The 23,167-nt window shown below is 41.9% G+C and overlaps 1 protein-coding gene across 1 annotated transcript in view; it reads left to right on the top strand.

Moving 5' to 3' along the window:
• Nucleotides 1–22,510, top strand: part of gramd4a (GRAM domain containing 4a) — a 47,431-nt gene extending 24,921 nt beyond the window's left edge. Inside the window, 18 exon segments of the mRNA XM_030720223.1 lie at nucleotides 5,619–5,739; nucleotides 7,201–7,262; nucleotides 9,416–9,554; nucleotides 9,919–9,944; nucleotides 10,273–10,364; nucleotides 11,471–11,562; nucleotides 12,088–12,136; nucleotides 12,230–12,311; nucleotides 12,389–12,431; nucleotides 12,570–12,625; nucleotides 12,628–12,678; nucleotides 16,000–16,154; nucleotides 18,918–18,956; nucleotides 18,958–19,063; nucleotides 19,206–19,299; nucleotides 19,588–19,678; nucleotides 19,818–19,886; nucleotides 21,710–22,510. Of these exon segments, the coding sequence (XP_030576083.1) occupies nucleotides 5,619–5,739; nucleotides 7,201–7,262; nucleotides 9,416–9,554; nucleotides 9,919–9,944; nucleotides 10,273–10,364; nucleotides 11,471–11,562; nucleotides 12,088–12,136; nucleotides 12,230–12,311; nucleotides 12,389–12,431; nucleotides 12,570–12,625; nucleotides 12,628–12,678; nucleotides 16,000–16,154; nucleotides 18,918–18,956; nucleotides 18,958–19,063; nucleotides 19,206–19,299; nucleotides 19,588–19,678; nucleotides 19,818–19,886; nucleotides 21,710–21,844 (1,502 nt within the window). The 3' untranslated portion in view covers nucleotides 21,845–22,510.
• The last annotated feature ends 657 nt before the right edge of the window (nucleotides 22,511–23,167 follow it).

Below are 23,167 nucleotides of genomic sequence, written 5' to 3'. Positions count from 1 at the left end.
TGAGCAGATTCACTGCTTTGTCAAAGCAGCATGGTCACCACAGAGTACTGTGTGTGTCCTATTACAGTGCTTTTGAGTGATACATTTGAACTGTGCAGTAGCTAAACGACTAGCACAGAGAAAATAAGGTTCTGCACAATCCTCCGAGGCAATTGCATATAATTTCTCAAGACCTTCGGGAATTGTTCTGCTTACGGATGTCCCGAAAGCACTTGGTTTCCACTGCTGACAGGAAGACCATAATCTTGACCAGATATCTGATGTAATGAAGTCTGTGATGTGATTTGTGTTCCCTAAACAGGAGATGGTATCCTCCCTGCCGACACAGAATTGGATTATTGAACATTGCTTATCTAGATTATTTACTGCGCACTCATATTTACATAAGGAAAAACATGAGTCTCATGCAAACGGTCCGTAGCACACGCATCTACTTCGAAAGAATACAGACACTCTTTAACTCCCACACACGCTGCCTGTCAAGGAGTTTGGCTGAGCATCACGTAAACAAGAGGTCGGTGAAGACGGCATGAGGCAAGAAAGAGAGTGGGGTTGTTTTGATGTAGCGCGAAGAACTGAAGTGTTGAGATTTAGTCATGAAGTTGATCTGTGTTGTAGAGGGGGTTAAAGTGAGGACGCCAAGCAAGTGCAATCTTGGTTGTCCAGAGATATCAAGGCCAGAGTGGAAGACAGCCAAGGAGAGAGAGGGGGGGGGGGGGGGGGGGGGGGGGGTACTTCAGTCCTGCTACAGCTTACACACTATGTAATGAAAATAAATTTTAAAAGCAAAGTGTTTTAAACCTGTACATATTTGATAATGTGATGTTATGTCTCTCTCACACAGATGGGGAATAGATCTAATCTTTCTTTTGCTAGTTTCATTTTGGTTTAGTGTGCCGTGGTTTCCCCTTCTCGTTTTCCTTAGTCAGAGGCTTGAATAGCCTGTTAACATCTGCAGATCGGCCAGAGGCCACAAAAATCGGCCTTTCTTTATGTTCAAATGAAAGAGTGCTGTGGCAAATACGGTGGTGAATGAAAACAGTGAGAGGCCAGTGTGAAGCAGCTGATTTTCTCTCCCCCCTCTCCTGCTCTGTGTCTCTTATTCTCTGAACCCCTCCATGCCCCCACCTTCCTTTCATGAAAGGAGCTATTGTCTCTGGCCTGGATTGAAAAACTCACACAGTACTTTTCCTTTGAGGACTTAAAAAACTTTATCTGCTTAAATGAAAAACAGTTAGCGATTCATATCCAGTCTGTACAGTCCTCCTGCACGCTCGCATATCCCCACACATGCTTCTTCACACACCTGTCCAAACCAAAAACACAAACAGAACACATCCTCATTCATATGTGTCATGTAAACCTGCACTGACAGATGAACGTGCATTTTTTTTTTGTGTGTGTGTTTGTGTGTGTCTGACAGCTCAAGTCTGCTCAGAAATCTCAGATTCCAGGCCCTCTTAGTCTGCTGGCCGCTGAGCAAAGCTCCACCTCTCTCTACCTCCACTGCCCCCCTTCTCTTGTCACCCATAGCCTGACACACGCAGACCAGCTCTGATCACTGATCATCACGCTGTGTGGAGGCCTGTCACGACAGTCTGCTGCTTGTGATAGCTTAGTTTGGGGAAACCCCTGCTCTCTGCCTTGTCTCTGGATGGGACATGTAGCCAAACTTTGATGGGCCTTGGAGGAGTTTTGAGGTCACAAGCGGGGTTAAACTCCCAGGGCTGGACTAAAGGAACCTGCAACCATGGCTGGACTTCAAGACCGACCCAAAGCAGCCACTCTGCCATCCCGCCTCTGCAGCAGCGTCCCAGGGACTGGTCGACTGCAGAGACGTATGGGCTTGTGCAGGACAGAGGACAGCACCTTTGACAGCTTTGAGCTGCTTTACAGCGGAGCTGTCAATAATTTCAAAAGCCATAAAAGTAACCTCAGCCTCAGTAAGTGTGCCAGCTTCAAAATATAACCCAGCAATGACTAACATGAGCACGTTAGCCAAGCTGGTTTAGCAACCACCCTTTTTGAAACTGTTCTGCCAAACCAGCCTCGCTTTAAACTTTTATTTATTTTTTAAAATTGATCAATTCATGGAGGCATTTAAAACTTAAATTAAGTAAATGTGAGTGATCCGGATGAGATACGTCTTTATTGTCACAGTGAACATTAGCAAGTTGTGAACCAGTACTCATCTCTGTCCAGCTAAATATAGTACATCTCCCACAGTAGTAGAACATGACCATTAAAAATTAATTGTATAAGTTTGGGTCCTAATAATAGCTTAAGGTAATGAGGTTGGCTACTTGTATCCTGTATGATGTTGTTTTTGGAAATTACTGTCCCTGATATGATTTTTATAAATGAAACCTAAAGTCGCAGTGTATGTTATTTGTTACTCTCTTGGCGTCCAGGCATGCCAACACTTCTCCATTTTTATTCCTCTTTTTTGGGGGGGGGGGCTCCAATTACCAATAACAAAACGGCTGTGAAAGATAACTAGTCTGCATAACACAGATCTGGATACAGGCACAGAAGTCCCGCCCACCTTTTGTTTAAGAGGGGTAGCCTATTAGAAGAAAGCCGGCCTAAAGGGAGGGTGGGCTTAAAGAGGAGCTAAAATGACATGTTTGAGACAGAGCATGATTTGAAGGGCAGCACCAAGGCCCATTATGAAATGATTAAGGATTATTTTGAACTGTGAATCATGCTGAGCTGCTAATTGAAAATGTGCATAATAAAGTCCCTTTAACCTAGTACAAACGAAACACTGTTTAGCAGTATGGCTCTTGGCCTCTATCACTTCCATTATCTGCCCTCAACATCTAAACCTTTCTTATAAGATAATTTAATATGTGTAAAGTTCAACGTGATATTTTTGTAGCTCTTTTTCAAAGATGTTATGGTTTCATTGAAAGCCTGCAAAGAACAGAAGGTCAGCGTGATTTAAAAGTGACATCTCTTGGCATGGCATTTAGCTAATCCCCTGTCTGTGTTGCAGATAAATGGTCTAGTTACTAGCTTTCATAATGGCCAGAGAGACCCTGTGATGTGGTAACCTAGGATGAAGATTTATATATAGAAGACAGCATTCCAATTTTAGGAGCAGAACAGGCATGTTGACAGCATTATTAATTTGGTATCTGATGTATAGTGCCTCTGTGGAACAGAAAAAAAGGATTGTACTCTATCTTTCCTTCTGACATACATAGTGTGTTATGCCCTGTTGTGCTGTATCACACACTTGTGGCCACACTTCCAATGCAGTGTTATGGACTCTGCAGCATCCCATTTCTGGTGTTTGAAAGGAGGGAATACATACACAGGTAGCAGGTTGGAAGGAAATTGGGGGTGGGATGCAGAGAGTTGTAGTGCACTGCAGTGAGGTTACAAAGCGTACAAGGTGAGTATGAAATGTATGGGTCATTGCAAAATGAGTGATAACAGCATATGAGTAGCCATTAGTGGTAAATATGAAAACCACCCAACAACACTGAGTCATCATATTAAGAATGAGATGCTGTGGATGACTCTCTGTTGGGGGGGGGATGTCTGTTTCATTTAAAATCATTTACTGCTACATACGTTAACCTTGATCAAGCCTCAAAATTGCTCATCGGTATATATTTTCAGTGCTGCGGGAGGCATTTGTTTCAGAAATATCATTGGGGCATTGTTAGCTTTACTAAGATGTTTTAGCATCTTTCAACTTGTTTTGCACTATTTAGTGGAAGATTTATTTGCTAAAATGCAGATCTTGGTAGATCTTGGTAGAAATCAAAGCAAGCCTAACATTGCACTGTTTTTTCGTTTTGTTTTGTTTTGTTTAAATCAGCTGGACAGAGGGAAGGCTCTAGATTATCACAAATGTTTTCCAACATTTTTAGCTCGGTTATTTTGAAGAAATGTTTGTTCCACAAAATCTTTTAATGCTGGCCATAACTCGAGCGTGTGCATCTACTAAAAAAAAAAACTCAGACAAGTTTGAATCTCTGCGACCTTGACCTCAAGCTAAAGGTCAGGGCTAAAGCTTTCTGAAAATCCTGTGAACATGACTCGAACGACCTCACCTGGGATGTTCAAATTCACACCATAGATGCGTGCTGTTCAAGCTAGACCCATCAAACTTCACGCACTTGTTTAGTGACTTTTCTGTAACAGCACTTTGACCCAACCCTCCCCCTTACCCCATTATGAATCCAGAACAGCCAAGTGTTGGCACCTGCTCAGCGGTGCTCTTGTCACCCCTCCTTGCACCGCACCGCCTCCAAAAGAGCCTGAATAACACTTAATGCAGGTTACTTGCTGCTTTCAGTATGTTTCATTTTGAATGTATTTTCTGTACAGAGTGACTGTGCTTATGTTATACTAAATACAATGCTCTGTTTATTATGCCTACCCCAATTGGAATGTGCTGCTGCTGCTAACCTTTTAATTTAATAGGTTTAAAGTTGGCTGCAGATCTTATGGCACAGGGCAACCACTAAGCAGCTTAGCCCATTGCAACCTTTGGCCTTGCTTTTGCTTACTCTTTTTTATATATATATATATATATATATATATATATATATATATATATACTGGTGCTTTTTGTTTGTTTTTTTTTTTTTTAAACTTTACATATTTAAATGCTGTGCTATTGTGAATTAAGATAGAAAATAATCATGTTTTTTTTTTTTTTTTTTTTTTTTTTTTTTTTTCTTTCTTTAATGCATCTCTGCTGAGGATTTTCAAAAGGAAAACCTCAAAGAGAGCCAGCTTGTCCTGACCTGCTCTGACTAAACCAGAAAAGCCAGAGAAGAATCTATCAGGCAGACACTTTTATATGGGATATATGTCCTCTAACAGGAGTAGCCCTGCAGGTTGAAGCCAGTGCTGTAGCCGCAGGAGGTTCTGCCAATGAATGTTTTAGTAGTGTTAATGGGATGAAATAAAGGACAAGAGTGAGCTATGAGTTTGGGTGATGAGAAAGCGGCAGCTATGTTCTTGTAATGTGAACCCTCAACCTGCATGTGTGATGTTCTGGGAGAAGTTGGGGGTTAGTGGGTACACAGCCCTGCCTTCACCATTTTCTTTACTTTCAGACCTGTTGTTACCTTAAGAACATCCTACACCTGTTTCAGGTGATTTTTCTCATGCTTTTGATTGAGACACTGATCTAATCTGTTCCTTTGTTTTCTATGATTCTTTATTTGAGCATCTAATGCAGGCGGGTATTGATTGATTGGTGCTTCTGCACGTGTACACACTTTTCCTGCCGTCTGTTCTCCAATATTCATGTGTCCCTTTATTCAGGGACAGTAGACTGAGACAGACGCTGCTGATGTTGCACCCCAGGCTTTGAAAGCCCAGATACCTGAAACCAGTTGAAGCCAAGAGGATATTGACAAAGAGGAAGCAAAGGGGGAGAGGTGAAGGTTATAGATGTAGATGTGAGGGAGAAAATGAGAAATTCACAATTAAGCAGAGCCTGTTTTTTGGGCAAAGTGTCTTCAACACAACAGTCTCCCCCAGTTAGATTTATTTTATTTTTTTTGTGAACGTGACAATGAACATGAATTTAAATTTTCATAACAGAATTCAAGTTGCTGACCGCCAGTGTTGATATTATGTTTTTCCAGAGGAGGAACTGAGGAAGCTGCGAGAAGAGACCAGTGTAGACTCCCTGCGGCAAGAGCTCGAGAAGGAGCGGAGCAAAAGGATAGACCTGGAGCAGAAGATGAATGATTTGCTCAAAACTAGGTAAGACAAGAAGACGGGGAGCAGAGTCAAGTATATGACAGGAAATGAAGGGCTTAATGTATGAAAAGCGGGAAGTAATAGTCATGAAATGAAAGGGAAGTGGTTGACACTGCAGTTTGTAACAGTTCAGCTCAGCAGAGTTTACCATGGGTCAACATGGATGGTCAGTGTGTGTGTGTCTGTATCAGTGCTGCCCAAGGTTTGTGTTATAAATAGAAGCATCAGCAGCTTGGTAGGCAGGAAATTCCACAAGGAGGTGTGTTTGTATGTGTGTCTGTTGTGTGTGTGTGTTATTAGGGAGATGGAAAAAGGGAGAGGAAATAAACAGAAAGGAGTCACGTGCCTGTCTGAATCTCCTCGCTGTGACACAGATGCTATGCTGGTGTCCGGGAAAAACCTGCACCTACTGGGACACCGTTTAAACGTGTGTGTGTGTGTGTGTGTGTGTGTGTGTGTGTGTGTGTGTAGATGATGTTTTCTTCAATGCCAATGGGAAGTTCTGGTGTTTTACTGGTGGTGTGATTGCTAAAATATAGCCTCAAGAATATCTGAGGTAGTTTGAGTTTCTAAGAGGTGAAGGTATGTACTGTGACCTGCAAGATTCCCGCAGTTAATACTTTGTCAGAAGTATCTAGCTGGAGAGATACATGAGCCTAACAGACAGCAAACAGTCCTCCTTTACTGACATAAGATTGAAATAAACTGTAAAACAAAGCATTAACACGCTGAAGCCTGAACTTGGTGGCTGTTATTTTGTTTGTATTAAGGGAGAAGATCAATTCAGCCATAAGCTAGAATTTTTTGCCCATTACCAAGAAATATGAATGCAATTAAAGCCTTATAGATAAAGGGGCAACAAGTTTGCCAACACCAGTCTGCTCTAAATGTTGTTTAATCCATTTGTAACTACTGCTGCAGCATCTGATCAGGGAGAATTTATAGAATAGATGATGTAGGACAGCTGTAGGGATACAGTCATTTGAGGGTAGCGGCTCTCTAGAGGGTCACTCAGTGATTTCTCACATTATCAATATGATTTATGTAAGTGCAGCTGATGGACTCTGCATTCAATTTTTGCAGGGTATGCACAGCTGAATCAACATGTTGTATGAAGCCTAATGTGTGAAGTTAAAGGAGAGTGTTTGCACATTTTTGGGTTTAGCCTTTTCTCTTCCACCCTTTTCCATTTTTGTTGGTACTGATCATTTTGTCAAGCATCTGCTGTGAGATTTTAACAGTGACCTTATTGGCTGTATGAACAGGCAGAATGAATTGCATTAGTCTGGCTCTGTGTATGACTTTCTACCTTCTTGTGGCGATCCATTCAGTGCAGCAGCTTTCCATGTGCTGGCATGTGTACTTCCTAAGACGTGAGACTACGGTTCTGACAATGCAGAAGTGAGACTGGAGCATGACAAATCATTCCCCTGCTTTTTTTTTTCTTCTGTCTCTTACTTTCAGGCTAGAGGATTCTCCACCACAACCTCCCAGAAAACAGCAGTCGCCCTCAAACAATGGAACAGGTAAGACCCCAAGTGGATGAGAAATGGGGAGGAGGGTGAGTTGGTGTCTGGGGAGAGGAAATGAGCGGGGAAGGAGGTCTTTGACATCTTCTGAGTGTGGGAGTAAATCAATAGGCCCTGTTACGCGTGTGTGCACGTGTGCAGAGGAGGTGAGGATGTAGGATGTGCGCTGCGGAGCGCTTGATGGGAACAGAGTGCGTCGGAAAGGGTTTGTGGGTTATTGTAGGACACGAGGCAGCATGTAGTGTGCGTGACAGCTGAAATACACTCTGTGATTTCCTGTGTGCACTTTGTGCTATCAAGAGCAAGTAAGCTACGCAACAAAGCACATTAATGCACCAGGGCTGATTTATCTATCGTTAGTCCAGATCGGCAGTGTCGAGAATGAGTGTTATTGCACTAATGAGCTCGTCTCTCCCTCGCTCAAATATTTTGAAAACACAGTCAGATGGCATTTCTGAATTGTGCTTTCTTTTATTTTGGGGCTGAACAGTTTCTGTCATATTTGACTTTCAGTGACCCAGCGGCCGGTTGGTGTGCGTGTGAGATGTTGGAGAAAGGGAGGGTGAGACAGTGAGGCTAATTTTGGAAAATGGGTTATGATTGTAGATCACTTCATCTAGGGCAGACATAAGAATGTGTTAGACTGGCTTATGTAGATCCGGGTTTCTTAAAAGTGAGGCCCGTCTTAATAACACGTGCAGCCTGTGAGCACTACGGCCCATTTAATTTATCCACAGTTTACTGTGGTAGAGCATGGAGCTGTGACAGTAGCTTGCCAATCAAAGCAATTTTAGCTTGTCTTCCCAATCATGTATTACTAAATTTTATCACTGTTGTATCCAATTGAATCTGCCTCACTATAGTTTCACACCAGCATCTACAGTATAACCAACGTGTGTGTGATAGTGTGGTTGTGCTCCCATGCACACATCAGTGTTTGTACCTCTGTGCTCTTTTGAACTGAATGCGCATGTGGGGAGCAGCTTTACTGATCCAGTATCAAATTGAGATAAAGCACAAGGAGGGCATTTTTGTCTGTTTAAACTGTCACTTCACCATAAATGAGATTACTTTTTATTAACTATATTCATCCTCTCATGGAAATAAATGTCTGAGCACTCAGGCTGTTAATTACCTGGGGGTACAACCCCAATAAATTAGTGTTCAGCTGAAACACCACAGCAGCTCAGTGTTCTAGTCTTTGCTCAGGGGCACTTCAGCATTAGCAGTTGACTGTTTGTCTTGTGAAAAGCCTTTTTGTTTTTGACTGGCAAGATGATATGATAAGAACTGGCCAACATTTACCACCAAACTGTCTCAGTGTGTGCAGGAAAGGGAGGTTAGATAACCCAATTGGTTATTTACAGCAAGTCATGGACATGGAGACTCATTACACAAAGTGCAAAGAATCTTTATTATGTATTTATTCATGCAATAGTAGCAAAATGAGATTAATATATGTAGCAGTTTGTACAGGCCACAAAGTTAAGCTTAGGTGCGGTCACAGCAGATCAGCTGATCTCAGTGCTGATAAGTTTCCATATAAACAGTTGGCTGTATTATAACTCCAGTTCTAAACCAGTATCATTGTGTAGCATCCCCTCTCCCTCTAACAACAGTCCACCTGGTGCTGGACTTTGGGGAGAGGAATGTTGTCCCATTGTTGTCCCAGCAGTCCTGGGTCATCTTTGTCATATTTTGTTTCATGATGTTCCAAATGTTTTTCAGCTGGTGAAATGTCAGGACTGCAGGCAGGCTGATTCAGCACTTGAACTCTTTTACTCTGAAGCCATGCTGTTGCAATAGATGCAGCATACGGTTTAGCATTGTCTTGCTGAAATATGCAAGATCTTCCCTGATTGACATCATCTGGATGTGAGCATATGTTGCTCTAAAACTTGCACTTGCGCTCCCCTCAATACCAGCTCCCTCATTTCTTACTGCGTGACTTAATTGCTGTCATATCTATTGTTAGTGATCCGTGCTTTGTTCTGTATGGGGGTCTTACTGCTGCAGGAAACAGGCCTGGAATAACAGTTCTTGATAAGACCACCACATATGAATCATTTTCTTTTAACAATGCGTGATTGGTGGTGCAGAGGACTACAAAACGAGGTCCCGATCAAAGTTGTTGTTGTGTTTTTCTTTAGCAGAGAAACAGCAGAAGGAAGTCTGGAGTTCACGGCTGCAGAAGTGGCTGTACGAGCGCTTCGGGGTCTACATCGAAGACTTCCGCTTCCAGCCGGAGGAAAGCACAGTGGAAGCTGAGGAACCACTAAGTGCTAAAAGGTGGGTGAGATGTGGTCCAAGAAGATGTGTCTTAGGTTTGGTCCCAGTGGGCAGAAATTGGTATGTTTAGTCATGTATTTGAAGGGGAAAATGAGCATATTTTAGACCTTGAATGTGTGTTTTTAATTAAAAAAAAAAAATCCAACACTGTTTTGTGTACCTTACACTATAACTGACTCAGGTTTGATTTTGCACTGAGAAAGTTTTCTCATTTATTTTCTCTCCTCTGTAAAGAAGAGTGAGTCATGCCAGACTGACGAAGGCCAAAGTGCCAACACCTCCTCTCACACTTTTTCTTTGCGTGTGCATCTACGTGAGCATCTACGTGTATTCTGACCTTCACTTTCTTTTGTTTTCCATCCAGGCTGACAGAAAACATGAGGCGACTCAGTGAGTACACACACACACACACACACACACACACACACACACACGTGCGAAATCAGTAACAGAAGCAGAGGGTGTTAGATTATTAGCTGTCAGCCTTTATGAAATACTGTAATTCTGTAAAAATGTGTATGATTTTCCCTTTAAACATTAAGACGTGTAGTTGAATTGGAAAATCTTGTGTAATTTCACAGTAAAAGTTTGTTTCTCAAAGGAAACCAACTCTCCTTTTGCAGAAATAAACACTAATGAAACAGACATAAACAGAGATGGTGCTGCTCTGTCTTTGGCGTCACTTGCTCAGTGAATACCTGTGCCCTTGTTGTTTCAGAGCGAGGAGCCAGACCTGTCACCAACTTCTTAAGGAACCTCTCCGCCTTATCTAATTGGCACTCCGTGTACACCTCAGCTATTGCCTTCATTGTGAGTGTCCGCTTTTAATACTCAAAATGTCCAACACACCTCTGATATATCAATGAATGTTTTAACTGTGTGGTTTCTAATAATTTCTCTTAGATATTCTCCAACTTGAGGTTTGATGAAATTACTTGGCAGTGATACAAACAGGATTCAAAATACAAATCTTTTAAGGGTGACCTGCCTTCCTGTCAATCTATTCTGGTAGCCTCTGCAGGACTTTGGTGTCATTAAGAGCTGTGCTGCTTCTGCCATCTTCTGTCTCTGTCCCTCTGTCCCAATGAGCCAATAGGGTCAGACTGCAGGAGAGGGCAGTTGTGATTGAGAGAAAGGAAATTCATGACAAGCTGTTGTGTTTGGTGTATACCATATCCTCGTGAAATGTACTAAAACTTTGTTTACACAAAAAGGTATTTTTTTAATTTTATTTTTTGGCCTGTAAAATCTACCAGACTGGAAGAGGAGTCAAATATTAATTTTGGTCTCTGGATATCTGTCGTTTTACTCTGACCTAATTTGGTCTTACAGCTCATGGCTGGGAAATTAATGAATATTAAAGTCATGTCTGCTTCACTGGGATGCGTTGCAGTGATTCTGCCAGTGACTGCAGGTCTAATCAGGTCTTCATTAATGTCCACTCAGTGGTTATGCTAAATCATCCTCAACCCACTGATTACGGCCCTGCGAACATCTCTGTATCCAGAGATGATGCTGGCTTAGTGCCGACAGGCAACTAACACTGCTGATATATCACCCAAATGTGTGCGCTTCAGGTTCAGAATAAGCCCCCCTGATTCATCTTTATGTCCATGTTGTCATCAATTTGTCTTTGTAACTTTTATGGGCAATGAAGGACTATAAAGGAACAGTTGTGATAAAACTATAATCTGAACCTGCTGCACCCACACACGAGTTTTGTCAGCACGGATAAGCTGCTGCTTGGATGAAACAACACACTGAATACAAATTCTGACAATTCATTACCATTATTGACTGAAATAATCCATCCTCAGTCCTATAAAGAGCTGAATTTAATGCATATAGGCTGTGAAATGCAGCCACAAAGATCAATAAACCATGTTATATTGTTTTGTGTTTCCTTTTGAATCCAGATTTACATGAATGCTGCTTGGCACGGCTGGGCCATTCCCATGTTGCTGTTCCTGGCTATCCTGCGCTTGTCCTTAAATTACCTCATTGCCAGGTAAAAAAACGGCAATTTATTCATACAAGGAGCAACCATTGTGACAATTTTTTAACTGAGTTGTTGCATCACTGTTGAGCTTGATTGTTTATAAAAGGCTACAATCAGATTTACAGCTTTAGAGTGATTAATGGTGCAAAATAAAACCACATTAACATCAACTATTGAGGCCACAGCTGTGCCGGTAATAAACAGATGCACACTGTGGCCCTCTGGCCACACGGCGAATGTTGGTTATGACGGGCAGATTTTTAAAACATGCGCACATTTGTGCATATTTATATATTATAATTGTTGCTACAAAAGACCAATACATGATAATAAACAGGGGCAGAATCTGAGTTCAGTCACAACTGTTAAGGCTGGAAATCACAATCCTTTTAAAGCTGGTGTTTAATTATAACTCAAACTAGAAATTTTGAACACCTCAAGTATTGAAGTGGTCCAGTAATAGTTTGTAGGCGGAGTTTCATCCAAGGACCTTATAAAAATGTAAGTTATTTACATCACCTTCCTGTTTTTCAGAGGTTGGAGGATCCAGTGGAGCATTGTGCCTGAGGTCTCTGAACCCATGGTAAGATTCCTTCCTTTTCTTGTTGTTCTGTGTGTCAGAAGGAAATGTTTCCACCATTGGAGATCAACATACAGCCTCTGTTTTTCTTTAAAGGAGCCTCCAAAGGAAGACTTGACTGTGTCTGAGAAGTTCCAGCTTGTACTTGATGTTGCACAAAAAGCGCAGGTATAACAAGGTTAATCTAACCATCAGATCGCCGTGCTTAAAATAAGAAAGCTCTTGGTGCTGAGGTGCTTTAAAATCTCTTCACAGAATCTTTTGGGAAGATGGCTGATGTTTTAGAGAAGATAAAGAAGTGAGTTGTATAGAATGGATTTTATTTCACTTTGAGAATCAAGTATGTAAGCACTGCATGTAACTTATGTACTGACCTGTATTCTTTCTCCTCCTCCTGCTGTCTGTCTGTGTGTGTTTCTATGCATTTTATATTCAGTCTGTTCATGTGGGTGCAGCCAGAGAGCACCCGGAAACTTTACATCTGCCTGTGGGTGGCTTCATCTCCTCCTGCGTCCTGCCGTACAAACTGTTGGGCTTCATGATTGGTGAGAGATGTACACAAAGCATCTTTGGTCATGCTGCCACACATGAACTCAGTCACAAACAAATGCAGAATCTGTGGAGCCATTGTCCCTCAGCTTGTGTGGGGGAAGCTGCAGGCTGTTGGTATATAGATCTTATACATAATTACTACTTTTTTCTTGTGGAAGTGTGACGTCTTCCAAACGGTGTGCACTCAGATTTTCTTGGAAGATACTTGGAGCATAGATAACTGTTGGCATTGAACTATTTTCATTGAGCTATACATTCATTGGCACTTCATTTCTCTATTTTAAAGAAATGAAGCATCAAAATCAATTTATTGGTTAGCAAACCACATTTGGAGGCAAAATTAGAGGGGCAAGGCTGGACATGTGCAAAGGAGAGAGAGAGAATATACTGGACAAAGTATGGTGAATGTAGCTGCCAGACAGGAGGAAAAGAGGAAGACCTCAGAGAAAATTCTTGGATGAGTGAATGAGGATATGCAGACGGTTGGTGGGATGGTAGGGATGGGGGTGAGATGGAGGCAGATGATCCTCTGTGGTGACCCTAAAGGGAGGCAGCAGAAAGATTGAGGAGGTTTTCAGCTAGCTAACTGCATTGTTACATTGTGAAAATGGAACAGAAAAGTGGGAAAAGTGCAGACTTGGCCATGTTGGCAGAAAGTGACACCAGCAGTGACATCATCAGGGGTTTTTGTTTTCACTGACAAACCAAAGGAAAATCCCCACATTGTAATATTTTTAAACTTTTATTTAATTGGAAATTCATTTACTCATATATTGAACAATTTTTGTTTTTAAAAATTTCAGAAAATACAGTGGTCCCCTCGCTATATTGCGGTTCACTTTTTGCAGATTGTATTTATTATTTTTTAATATTACTAATTCTAATATTAATAATTTATATTACTAAAACCACCAAACCCAGACTCATCCAGACGAAGAAGCATGCTTCATCATGCCAGAGAACACATCTCCCCTGCTCCAGAGTCCAGTGGCGACGTCCTTTACACTACGGCATCCAATGCTTTGCGTTGCACTTGGTGATGTAAGGCTTTGGATGCAGCTGCAGATGTCTGCCCCTATCCTGAGCCGGAGGTTTTCTTCCTGTTAAGAGTTTTTCCTTCAACTGTTGCCAAGTGCTTGCTCATGGGGATTGTTTTGACTGTTGGGTTTTCTCTGTAATTATTGTAGGGTGTTCACCTGAAAATGTAATGTGGCCTTGAGTTGTCACAATTTGGTGCTTATATAAAAAAAAAAAAATCTAGGTGTTTGGTTTTATGCAGTTGTGTTCAAAATAATAGCAGTTGCATTTAAAAGCACGAGTAAAGCTCAGAATCCTTAAATTGTTTTTATTTCCAGGCACTGGGAACACTGCACATTATATTCTAAATCAAAACATGAAGAAAAATATATAATTTTTCCAATTACTTAACAGGAAATGAAGAAAAATGAATGTTGGGCTGTTCAAAAAAGTAGCAGTGTCTGCATTTTTCTTTATAAATTCAAATATTCACTTGATGAGCTGAAAATTTTTTAGGAATTAGCATTCCTGTGAATCACTAAACTAATATTTAGTTGTATAACCACTGTTTTTGGGAACTGCTTCACAACTGTGTTGCATGGAGTCGACCAACTTCCGGTACCTGTGAACAGCTATTCCAGCCCAGGATGATGTGACAACTTTCCACAGTTCCTCTGCATTTCTTGGTTTTGCCTCAGTAACAGCATTTTTGATGTCACCCCCCCGCACGTTTTCTATTGGATTAAGGTCCGGGGATTGGGCTGACCACTTTGTTGGTCTGGAACCAAGATGCTGCTCACTTACTGGTGTGGTTGTGGTCGTTTTTTCTTGTTGAAACACCCATTTCAAGGGCATTTCCTCTTCAGCATAAGGCAACATGACCTCTTCAAGGATTTTGATATATGCAAACTGAGCCATGATCCCTGGTATGCAATAAATAGGCCCGACACCATAGTAAGAGAAACATTCGAATATCATGATCCTTGCACCACCATGCTTCACTGTCTTCAGAGCATACTGTGGCTTGAATTCAGTGCTTGGGGGGTCATCTGACAAACTGTCTGTTCTTTTTGGGTCCAAGGGCCCCAATCTTAATTTCATCAGTCCACAAAATGTTTCTACATTTCTCTACAGGTCAGTCGATGTGTTCTTTGGCAAATGTAGCCTCTTCAGCACATGTCTTTTTATCACAGTGGGACTTTATGGGGGCTTCTTGCCGGCAGATTAGCTTCACACAGGTGTCTTCTAATTGTCACAGTACTCACAGGTAACATCTGACTGTCTCTGATCACCCTGGAGCTGATCATTGGCTGAGTCTTTGCCATCCTGGGTATTCTTCCATCCATTTGAATGGTAGTCTTCCGTTTTCGTCCATTTCTCTCTTTCCATTTTAGAGCATTGGAGATCATTTTAGCCGAGCAGCCTATCGTTTTCTGCACTTTATTGTTTTCTCCTTTTCAATCAACATTTTAAAGAACGGTGTTCTTTTGAACAATGTCTGGAACGGCCCATTTTTCTCAGGTTTTCAGTGAGAAATGCAGGTACAACATGTGTTGGCTTCATCCTTAAATAAGGGCCACCTGATTGATGCCTGTTTTTTTTTCACAGAATGAATGAATGACCTCACTGATTGGACTCTACACTGCTCTTATTTTGAACACACCCCTTTCAATTAATTATTCAATTACACAGACTCAGGAGCATGCATATCATGAATGTTGGGTCTGTTGTTTTCTATGACTCTACTACACCTACTGGTAAATTGTTTGCCATGTAGTAATATGATTTCTACCAAAAAGATTGATTGATCTGGTTACTCATGTTGGACTGCTATTATTTTTGAACACAACTGTACACCTGTGGCCATGGAAGTGATTGGAACACCTGAATTCAATGATTTGGATGGCTGCGTGAATACTTTTGGCAGTATAGTGTATGCATGATTGGCAGACATACCATAGTGGAAGTATGGACACAATGGTGACAACAGTGAAAAATGCCTTCAAGATCAGCTGCAAGAGCTCATTGGCTAGATCAAATCCCAAGAGTTCACTTACATGTAATTAGTGCACTCCTTTGTCAGTCAGAAGGCACATAAACCACATAAATGTGAGATTATAATCTGATGGAAGGGTTCAAACTGAACATGAATGGCCTTACAAAGTAAGATTACTCGAGGACTAGGAAAACGGTAGAGGCAGCTTAATCAGCTCATCGTGCTGTACATAAGATTAACGAAGAGGTTAAAATTTATTTATTTTTAATGAATGTGTCTGTCTGATTTTCCCCCTCTGTAGGCGTGTATGCCGGCATCAAGTTCTTCATCATAGACTTCATGTTTAAGAGCTTGTCCAAGCTTCGGGACAAATACGACACACCTTACATCGTGTGGAACAGCCTTCCCACCGACCCCCAGCTCAAAGAGAGGACAAACGCCACTGTGTCCCGACGGGTAAGACAAACAGAAGCCCTAACCCACACACCTTTCCTACCTCCCCTCGCTGCCTCCTCTCTCAGGGTGCTTAAAAATCTTCTTTCTTTAGGCCATCCTGATTTCTAACAAAAAGACCTGAAGTTAAACCAGGTTATATACCTACAGAGGCTTGCGGTTCTATTCCAAAACTTTTACCCCTGCTAAAGTATTAGTGAATTCAGTTAAAAAATAAAAACAGACACACCCATACGGAGTACTTAGAGGGATCATCCATCAGCAGCAGGTCCAGCTTCAGTCTTTCATGTTGTCAGGGGTCCACTCACTATAGTCTGCCTCCCACTGACTGCCTCTGTGTGGAAAAAGTTAAAAATAAGATGAATAAAATATCACCCCTCTGCTCAGTAATACATCACAGCTCAGCCCTTCGTTGTTTCTATGTGTGTGCCACAAAGTTCCCCTCTGACATGAATGTTTGAGAGTGTGTTTTGCTGTGGCCTCAGTCACGGTGTCTTCTGTCATTTCTCTCTCTCAGCTCTCTGGCACTGAGAAGGTAGGTCTCTGGTGTGTCTCCCTTTGGTTCCTTTACTCTGCCTGGGTGTGCTGCCAGTTCACCACAGTGCGCGTGTGTGTGCGTGTGTGACACACCTTGAGAGTGGCTGTCAGTGAAAGCAGTGGATCAAAATGTCAATAGTCTGTGATTTCCTTTTTGCTCTTTAAGGCTACAGTGTTTTTTTTTTTTTTTTTTTTTTTTTTTTTTAAATGTTGGAGTTTGAAGACCTGCGACATTTTTGATCCACTAACATAGATGCTTGTAAAAATTCGTGGTGTGTTTACTGAGTAGTTCTTGCACATCGAGCAGATTCTGGCCAGTGTAGTTTCATGTTAGTTCATTAAGATCTTCCTGTTTCCTTTATTCAAGTTATAACAGTGGTCAGTTTACTGGCTTTAACTGTTTTATTGTAAACTTTCATGTAAACAGGTCTGCAAAATAACACTACCTACTCCAAAAATTTAGAACACTTGATCAGCACAGTACAACATAAAGTCAGCTAAACTTCAGGGATAGCAATCTCAAGAGTGTGGAGGAGACAGCCGGAGTTGGGCTGTTACACAAGTAAACCTGGACAAGGCTGTAGAAGGGCATGAACTGAGCAGCAGGACCAGTATTTGCTCCTTCTGTGTGAGGAGGAGCACTGCCAGAGCCCTACAGAGTGACCTCTGAGGTACTCATGCGACAGTTTGATCAGAAATGGACTCCAAGAGGGGTGCATAAGGTCCAAATGTCCTTTAGTGGTCCACTGCTCACAGAACAGCACCATGCAGCTGTCTTGCTCGACTGACATTTGCCAGTCAGTGCTGGTCTGTGAGCACAGGTCCCACTTAAGGATGCCACGACCTCATGCCACCTCTTGAAGTCTGATGCTGACAGTTTGATCAGACACATACAAATGAGAAGCCCGCTGATTGTAGGTCTCTGGCAGTGCTCCTCCTCTTCCTCACACAATGAAGCACATTTCCAGCTCTCCTCATGTAAGGCCCATTCCCCTGGTAGCTACTCTTCCTCCTCCTTGTGATGAGACATACTGTAGATATGATATGACGTCCTGGAGGAGCTGGACTACCTGTGCAACCTGGCTGGGCTGCAGGTACCTTCTCATGCAACCAGCAGTGACAAGGACACAATCAAAAGTAAAACTAGAGCTAAATCAGTCAGGAGGGATAATGCCCCCCCCCCCCCACCCACCCCCCCCCCCCCCCCCCCCCCCCCCCCCCCCCCTTTTTTTTTTTTTTTAAAGAGGCTCCACTGCAACTGGGTTGAAGACACGATTGTACAATTGTGTGGGTTTTTTACTGCCGTTTAATGACATATTGGCATAGAAGCTCAGAGAGTCTCACATCATGCAGAGGAAGATGTTGCAACATCAAAAAACCTCTGCAATTTCTTTACTTCCACCTTTGACTACTTCTCCTCCTATACCAGCACTGATGTGGAGGTGGAGGTCTGAGTAGCAACGTTGTTCATGAGAATGCAAATGAGTATTTGCATCCTCAGCGCTGGTATAAACAGAGCAGGTGCAACATTGCTGTTTGTGTCTGAGGCGACCCCGTGCGGCGGGCATAAATGGGCCATCGGGAGAGAACAGTGGTCTGAGCCACCACTTGCAAAACTGTTCCTTTTTTTTTGTCTTGCTCTCCTCTCCAGTGCACCTGTGTCACTTTGATTTGCACCAAAGCAGCGCAAATCAAAGTGACCAACAGGTGGAAGTGGATTCACAATAATCTATGCTTCCTAACTGGACAGACTGACATTCCTGAGTGTTAGCTGACGTTGTGTTATACTGTGATAACCAAGCACCCGCTTATTTATTTTTTCTGCACAGTGTTAAATAGCAGTGGAATCTGTGAACATTTTTAGGAAAACAATGAATATTGTAGGTATTTTTGGTCTGTACTGTTCCGGATGCTGACTGAATGATTGGCCTCACTCTCTGCTTTGCACGTCACACACCTGAGCCTGCTGTTAAAAGAGCGCACGTGCAGCAAAGCACATGATGCAATCTCAAAAGTTGAGGAGCTGTTTGAAGTTCGGGCCTCTTGTCTCTATGCATCTGTCTGACCTACAGCATCCCACAGCTTTAAAGATGGATCTGCTAAGTTTAATGTAACTCTCTCTATCTCTGTCCTCCTTTTCATGTTTTCACTCATCACCACATCCCCTCATCTTCCTTATTTTCTTCCTTTCCCCCCCCTTTGTGGCACCCCCCCTTTTCGCCTCTCTAGGTTCAGCCAGTGGTTTCTCGGAGCAGCCTCACCACCACCACCCATGTGGGTGAACAGAGAGGAGGAGACGGGTCGCTCTCACAGCACCAAAAAGGGAGCCTTCCATGAGATCTTCAACCTGCCGGAGTCGGAGCGCCCTCTGCCGGGTGAGGGGAGCTTACTACAGCTTAAAAAAAAAAAAGATTCTGCAACCCATTTGAGATGGTCACAAGCAGAAATCATGCATCATCTGTGAATAAGGATTATTCATCACAAGAAAACAATGTTTTGCATGTTGTGTGTTCGCAGTCTGTGAAAATGGCTGGAGGTGTTGCCTAATAAACCGAGACAGGAAGATGCCCACAGACTACATTAGGAATGGGATGCTTTACGTCACAGAGAAGTAAGTGGAACATCTTTGTCTCAGTAGAGGTGCATAATCTCATCACATCTCTGCTCCCACATTTACAGCTGGAGGAGCAGGGATTCATTAGCCCAGAGAAGATGTAGTTTTAGGTTGCACTCAGCCTCGTCTCTCTTCCTCTCTGTATCTGCGTCAGTCTATAGTGCATCGAGCAGGAACGCCTTCCTCCTGAGAAAACTCGACTTATGAGACTTTGTAATAAATCCAATCAGTTTGCCTGTTTTGTTGCCTTTGTTTCCCCCTTTAACTAAGTTCCGTCTCTCTCAGTTATCTGTGCTTTGAGAGCTCCAGCTCCAGATCGAGCTCCTCCAAGAAGAATAAAGTCATCAAGCTGGTGGACATCACTGACATACAAAAGGTAATCACTCTTTAATGCGCTTAAGGAATGCCTCAGACTTTTGTAGGCTGGATATTTAAATGGTTTTATTTGTAGTTATTTAATGTACAATTATGGTGGTGTGCATTTAAACCAAAACCTCCTGTTTTCTCCTTCACAGTACAAAGTGCTCTCAGTCCTACCAGGAAGTGGGATGGGCATCTCAATAGCCACACCTTCCACTCAGAAGGTACAGGCTGTTTATTTTCTTGTGTTTGTAGTTCGACTTTTATGTGGAAAATGACAATGATAATGTGGAAATATTTATTTCAACTTAAGTTCAGTTCAACATCTTTTGTGTTGTGTTTGTGTTGTTGTTTGTGTTTGTGTTGTGTTTCTTCTCAGTCAACTCAAGCAGTGTCAGTATTTTTTAATAATGACAGATGTAATCATTTGGGAAATTTCACAGATGTCAACTGCTTTGGGTTTTCTGCAGACATTTCATTCAAATTTATGAGTGATTAGTTAACCATGAAGTATGTTACCTGGTAACAGAGATGCAGCATCACTAATTTGTCCTACAGATGGCAGAGGAAGAGGTTTGTGAGATTATGACTAAAAGAGTAGTTAAGAGTAAATATTATACAATGTGTATCAAAGATGGACACAGATTTTGATGATCTGAAAGTTGGACTTTGGCGGCCCCAAGTGGAAACACAGTGTAATTTTAAAACCTGAGGACCCAGATGTGTAACTGTGTTCATTAGGGCCCGAGCACGAACTGTGCGAAGGCCCTATTGTTTTTTGCTCTGTTTATTATTATTTGTTTAGTAATTAAATTGTTGTTAATGGGTGACGAGCATACCAGTTAGTAGTTGTTGTTTTATTATTATTTTTATGTTATAAAAAGACCAACTGTTTGCTGTGAATCATCAGTGAGACTGTGTTGCTGTCAGTACTCATGTTGTACTAAATTTAGTGCAATTTTTCCAGATAAAAGGAGCAAATTAAGTGTACCATTAGTGCACTATATATAATATATATATATATATATATATATAATATCTATATATATATATATATATATATATATATATATAATATCTATATCTATTATTTATATATTTATATCTATATTTATATATATATATTATCTATCTATTTTATATTTTATATTTATTATATATATATATTTTATATTTACTATCTATATCTCTCTCTTTTTCTCTTTCTCTCTCTCTCTCTCTTTATCTTTCTCTATATATACTCTCATTTATTTCTCTCTATATCTCTCTCTCTTTTCTCTTTCTCTCTCTCCTCTCTACGTCTTTTCTCTTTCTCTTTTCTCTCTATCCCCTCCCTCCCCTCTCGCCCCCCCCCGGTTCCCCGTCCGTCTTCTCCTTTCTCTGCTTGGCGCCGCCTCTTCACCACCCCATTTTACACCTCGTCTCCCTTTCACGCCTGGCCACCCTGCTTTTAGTCCAACTTTCCTACTGATTGGCTGGCTCTCACAACTAAAGATTTGGGGTCACAGAGTGTAGGAGGGACTCCATACACTCTGTGACATCATAAAGAGCCCAAGAAAAACTCTTAAACAGAATGTTTAGTGGCAGTTTTGAAGGCTGAGTTATTGCTCATAGAGATTACTTGCACACTAATTTTCCCAAGTGGCCACATTTTTTTCAAGTGGCTCTGGGACTGAGGAAGGGCTACACCACTAAGGTCAACTCAGTTCTGCTCAATATTAATTTTATTGCTTTATAAACTTATTGGCGCTCTGTGGGAAGATTAATTGCCCAACCCTGCACGAACATCACTGTTTGAAAACCTTGGCTACTCCTTTTTTTTTTTTCTTTTTAAATTAATTTTTGAAATTTGTAAGAAAATAAATGGTATCAACTCAATGATTGACCTACAGCCAAATAACTTTCCATTCCAATATAACACATATTGCACAAGTAAAACAGTGGAGCTCTAAGGCCAGCAGGCCTCTTGTTTAGTTTAGTTTGTTTTTTGCCTTGTGCTGCTTTAACTTGGCAACAGCTCTTTACAAATGTAGATGCGCATTAACAGCCGAGCATCTCTGTCTCCTCCAGCCAACTGGTGTTCGGTGCCATGATCCACAGGGACGAGGCTTTCGAGGCCATCTTCACTCAGTACATGAAGATCGTGACCACCAGCAAACCCCCGGCCAGCGCAGAGCTCTAAAGAGCCTTCGGCACTTCCTCCGCTGGGGCTAAAGTCTGATGCAGAGAGCCTCCTAGAGTTTCAGCTGAACTGGAAGACACGCTCTAACACCGCACTCTTCAACCGTGTGCGAGCTTCCTCCTCCTCATCGACGATCTTGGCCAGCTCCATTTGGTGGATTTTTCTGTTTAGGCCATGTTAGAGGGAATATGTGGGTGCAGCTGGTGTTTAGCCACATGACACATTTTTTGTGGGTGTTGGATTACGGACACAATTTACTAAGAGAGGAGGAGGATCAGTGTGGTGTTTTATCAATCAGCAGAAGGCTGGTGAGGGGGGGCCGGTTCTCCTCTCCCACCTACTGACTAGCTGCCCGCTTTCCTGACTTAGTTGTTTCTGTGTTTGCATGTGTGCCGCGTGTGTGTCTTAAGGTCTTAAATTGCGTCTTAAGTGCTGTTTTTCTGTACCCATGGTAGGAAGACTTCAGAAACCACTCAACCTGGATGTACAATGAATATCGTTAAAAAAACAAAAAAGCTGTTCTCTAACTGCCACACATGCGAGCTTTTACAAATCACCCACCGCAAAAACAACTGTTAATGTAAAAATCTACAAACAGGCTGACCGGTGCTTCATGTACATGCGTGACTGATCCATGGCTGCTTTTTTTTTTTGTATTTTAGCTGTGAAGATGACTAACGCAGAGCCTTTCTGTTAGTTTTCAGAAAATACACGCTGTGTTCCACTTCCGTGTTTGTGTGTATGTGAAACAGTGCGGTGAACACTTCATTTTTAAATGCCTTTTATTTTGAAAAAATGTCTTTTGGTCTTTGTAACAAACAGCCTTTTTTTTTTTTTTTTCCCTGGATGAGTAACTGGCAGTCCTGAAGCTGAGAGCTGAGAGCACAACACTGACTGCCGTTCAGAGATGATGTTTAAACTCTCTACAGATTTTTTTGTCCCGTCTCCGGTCTTCTCCCTGCTGACATTTTTGTTGCAGTGCACAGACTTTAAATGCTGGTCAGTATTAGAAATCACTGCGCTCCCGTCACCTTTCTCTTCTTGTCCGACTTCTCGAGACAGTGCGGGTCACATTCAGCTGGCCTCAGTGCAGCATAAATAACAGTCTGGGCACTTTGTATTAATAGCAGATTGATGTCTGCCACACTGTACCAGACAACCTTCAAACTGACCATAAAAGTAGAAGGTACTTTCACTGGAAAATCAAACCGTTGGCACATTTTTCACACAAGGGCCCATAAAGGCCAGTCAGCTATAAAAGTCTCACTATATCTGAGACTTTAAAGTATAAATCCAAACCTTCTAAAATCTTCTGATTGGATG

The sequence above is a fragment of the Archocentrus centrarchus genome, chromosome 23 (assembly GCF_007364275.1).
Source record: "Archocentrus centrarchus isolate MPI-CPG fArcCen1 chromosome 23, fArcCen1, whole genome shotgun sequence".
In the NCBI taxonomy this organism is placed as follows: Eukaryota; Metazoa; Chordata; class Actinopteri; order Cichliformes; family Cichlidae; genus Archocentrus; species Archocentrus centrarchus.
The sequence above is the reverse complement of the archived record's forward strand: the minus strand, read 5'-3'. Positions and strand labels throughout refer to the sequence as shown.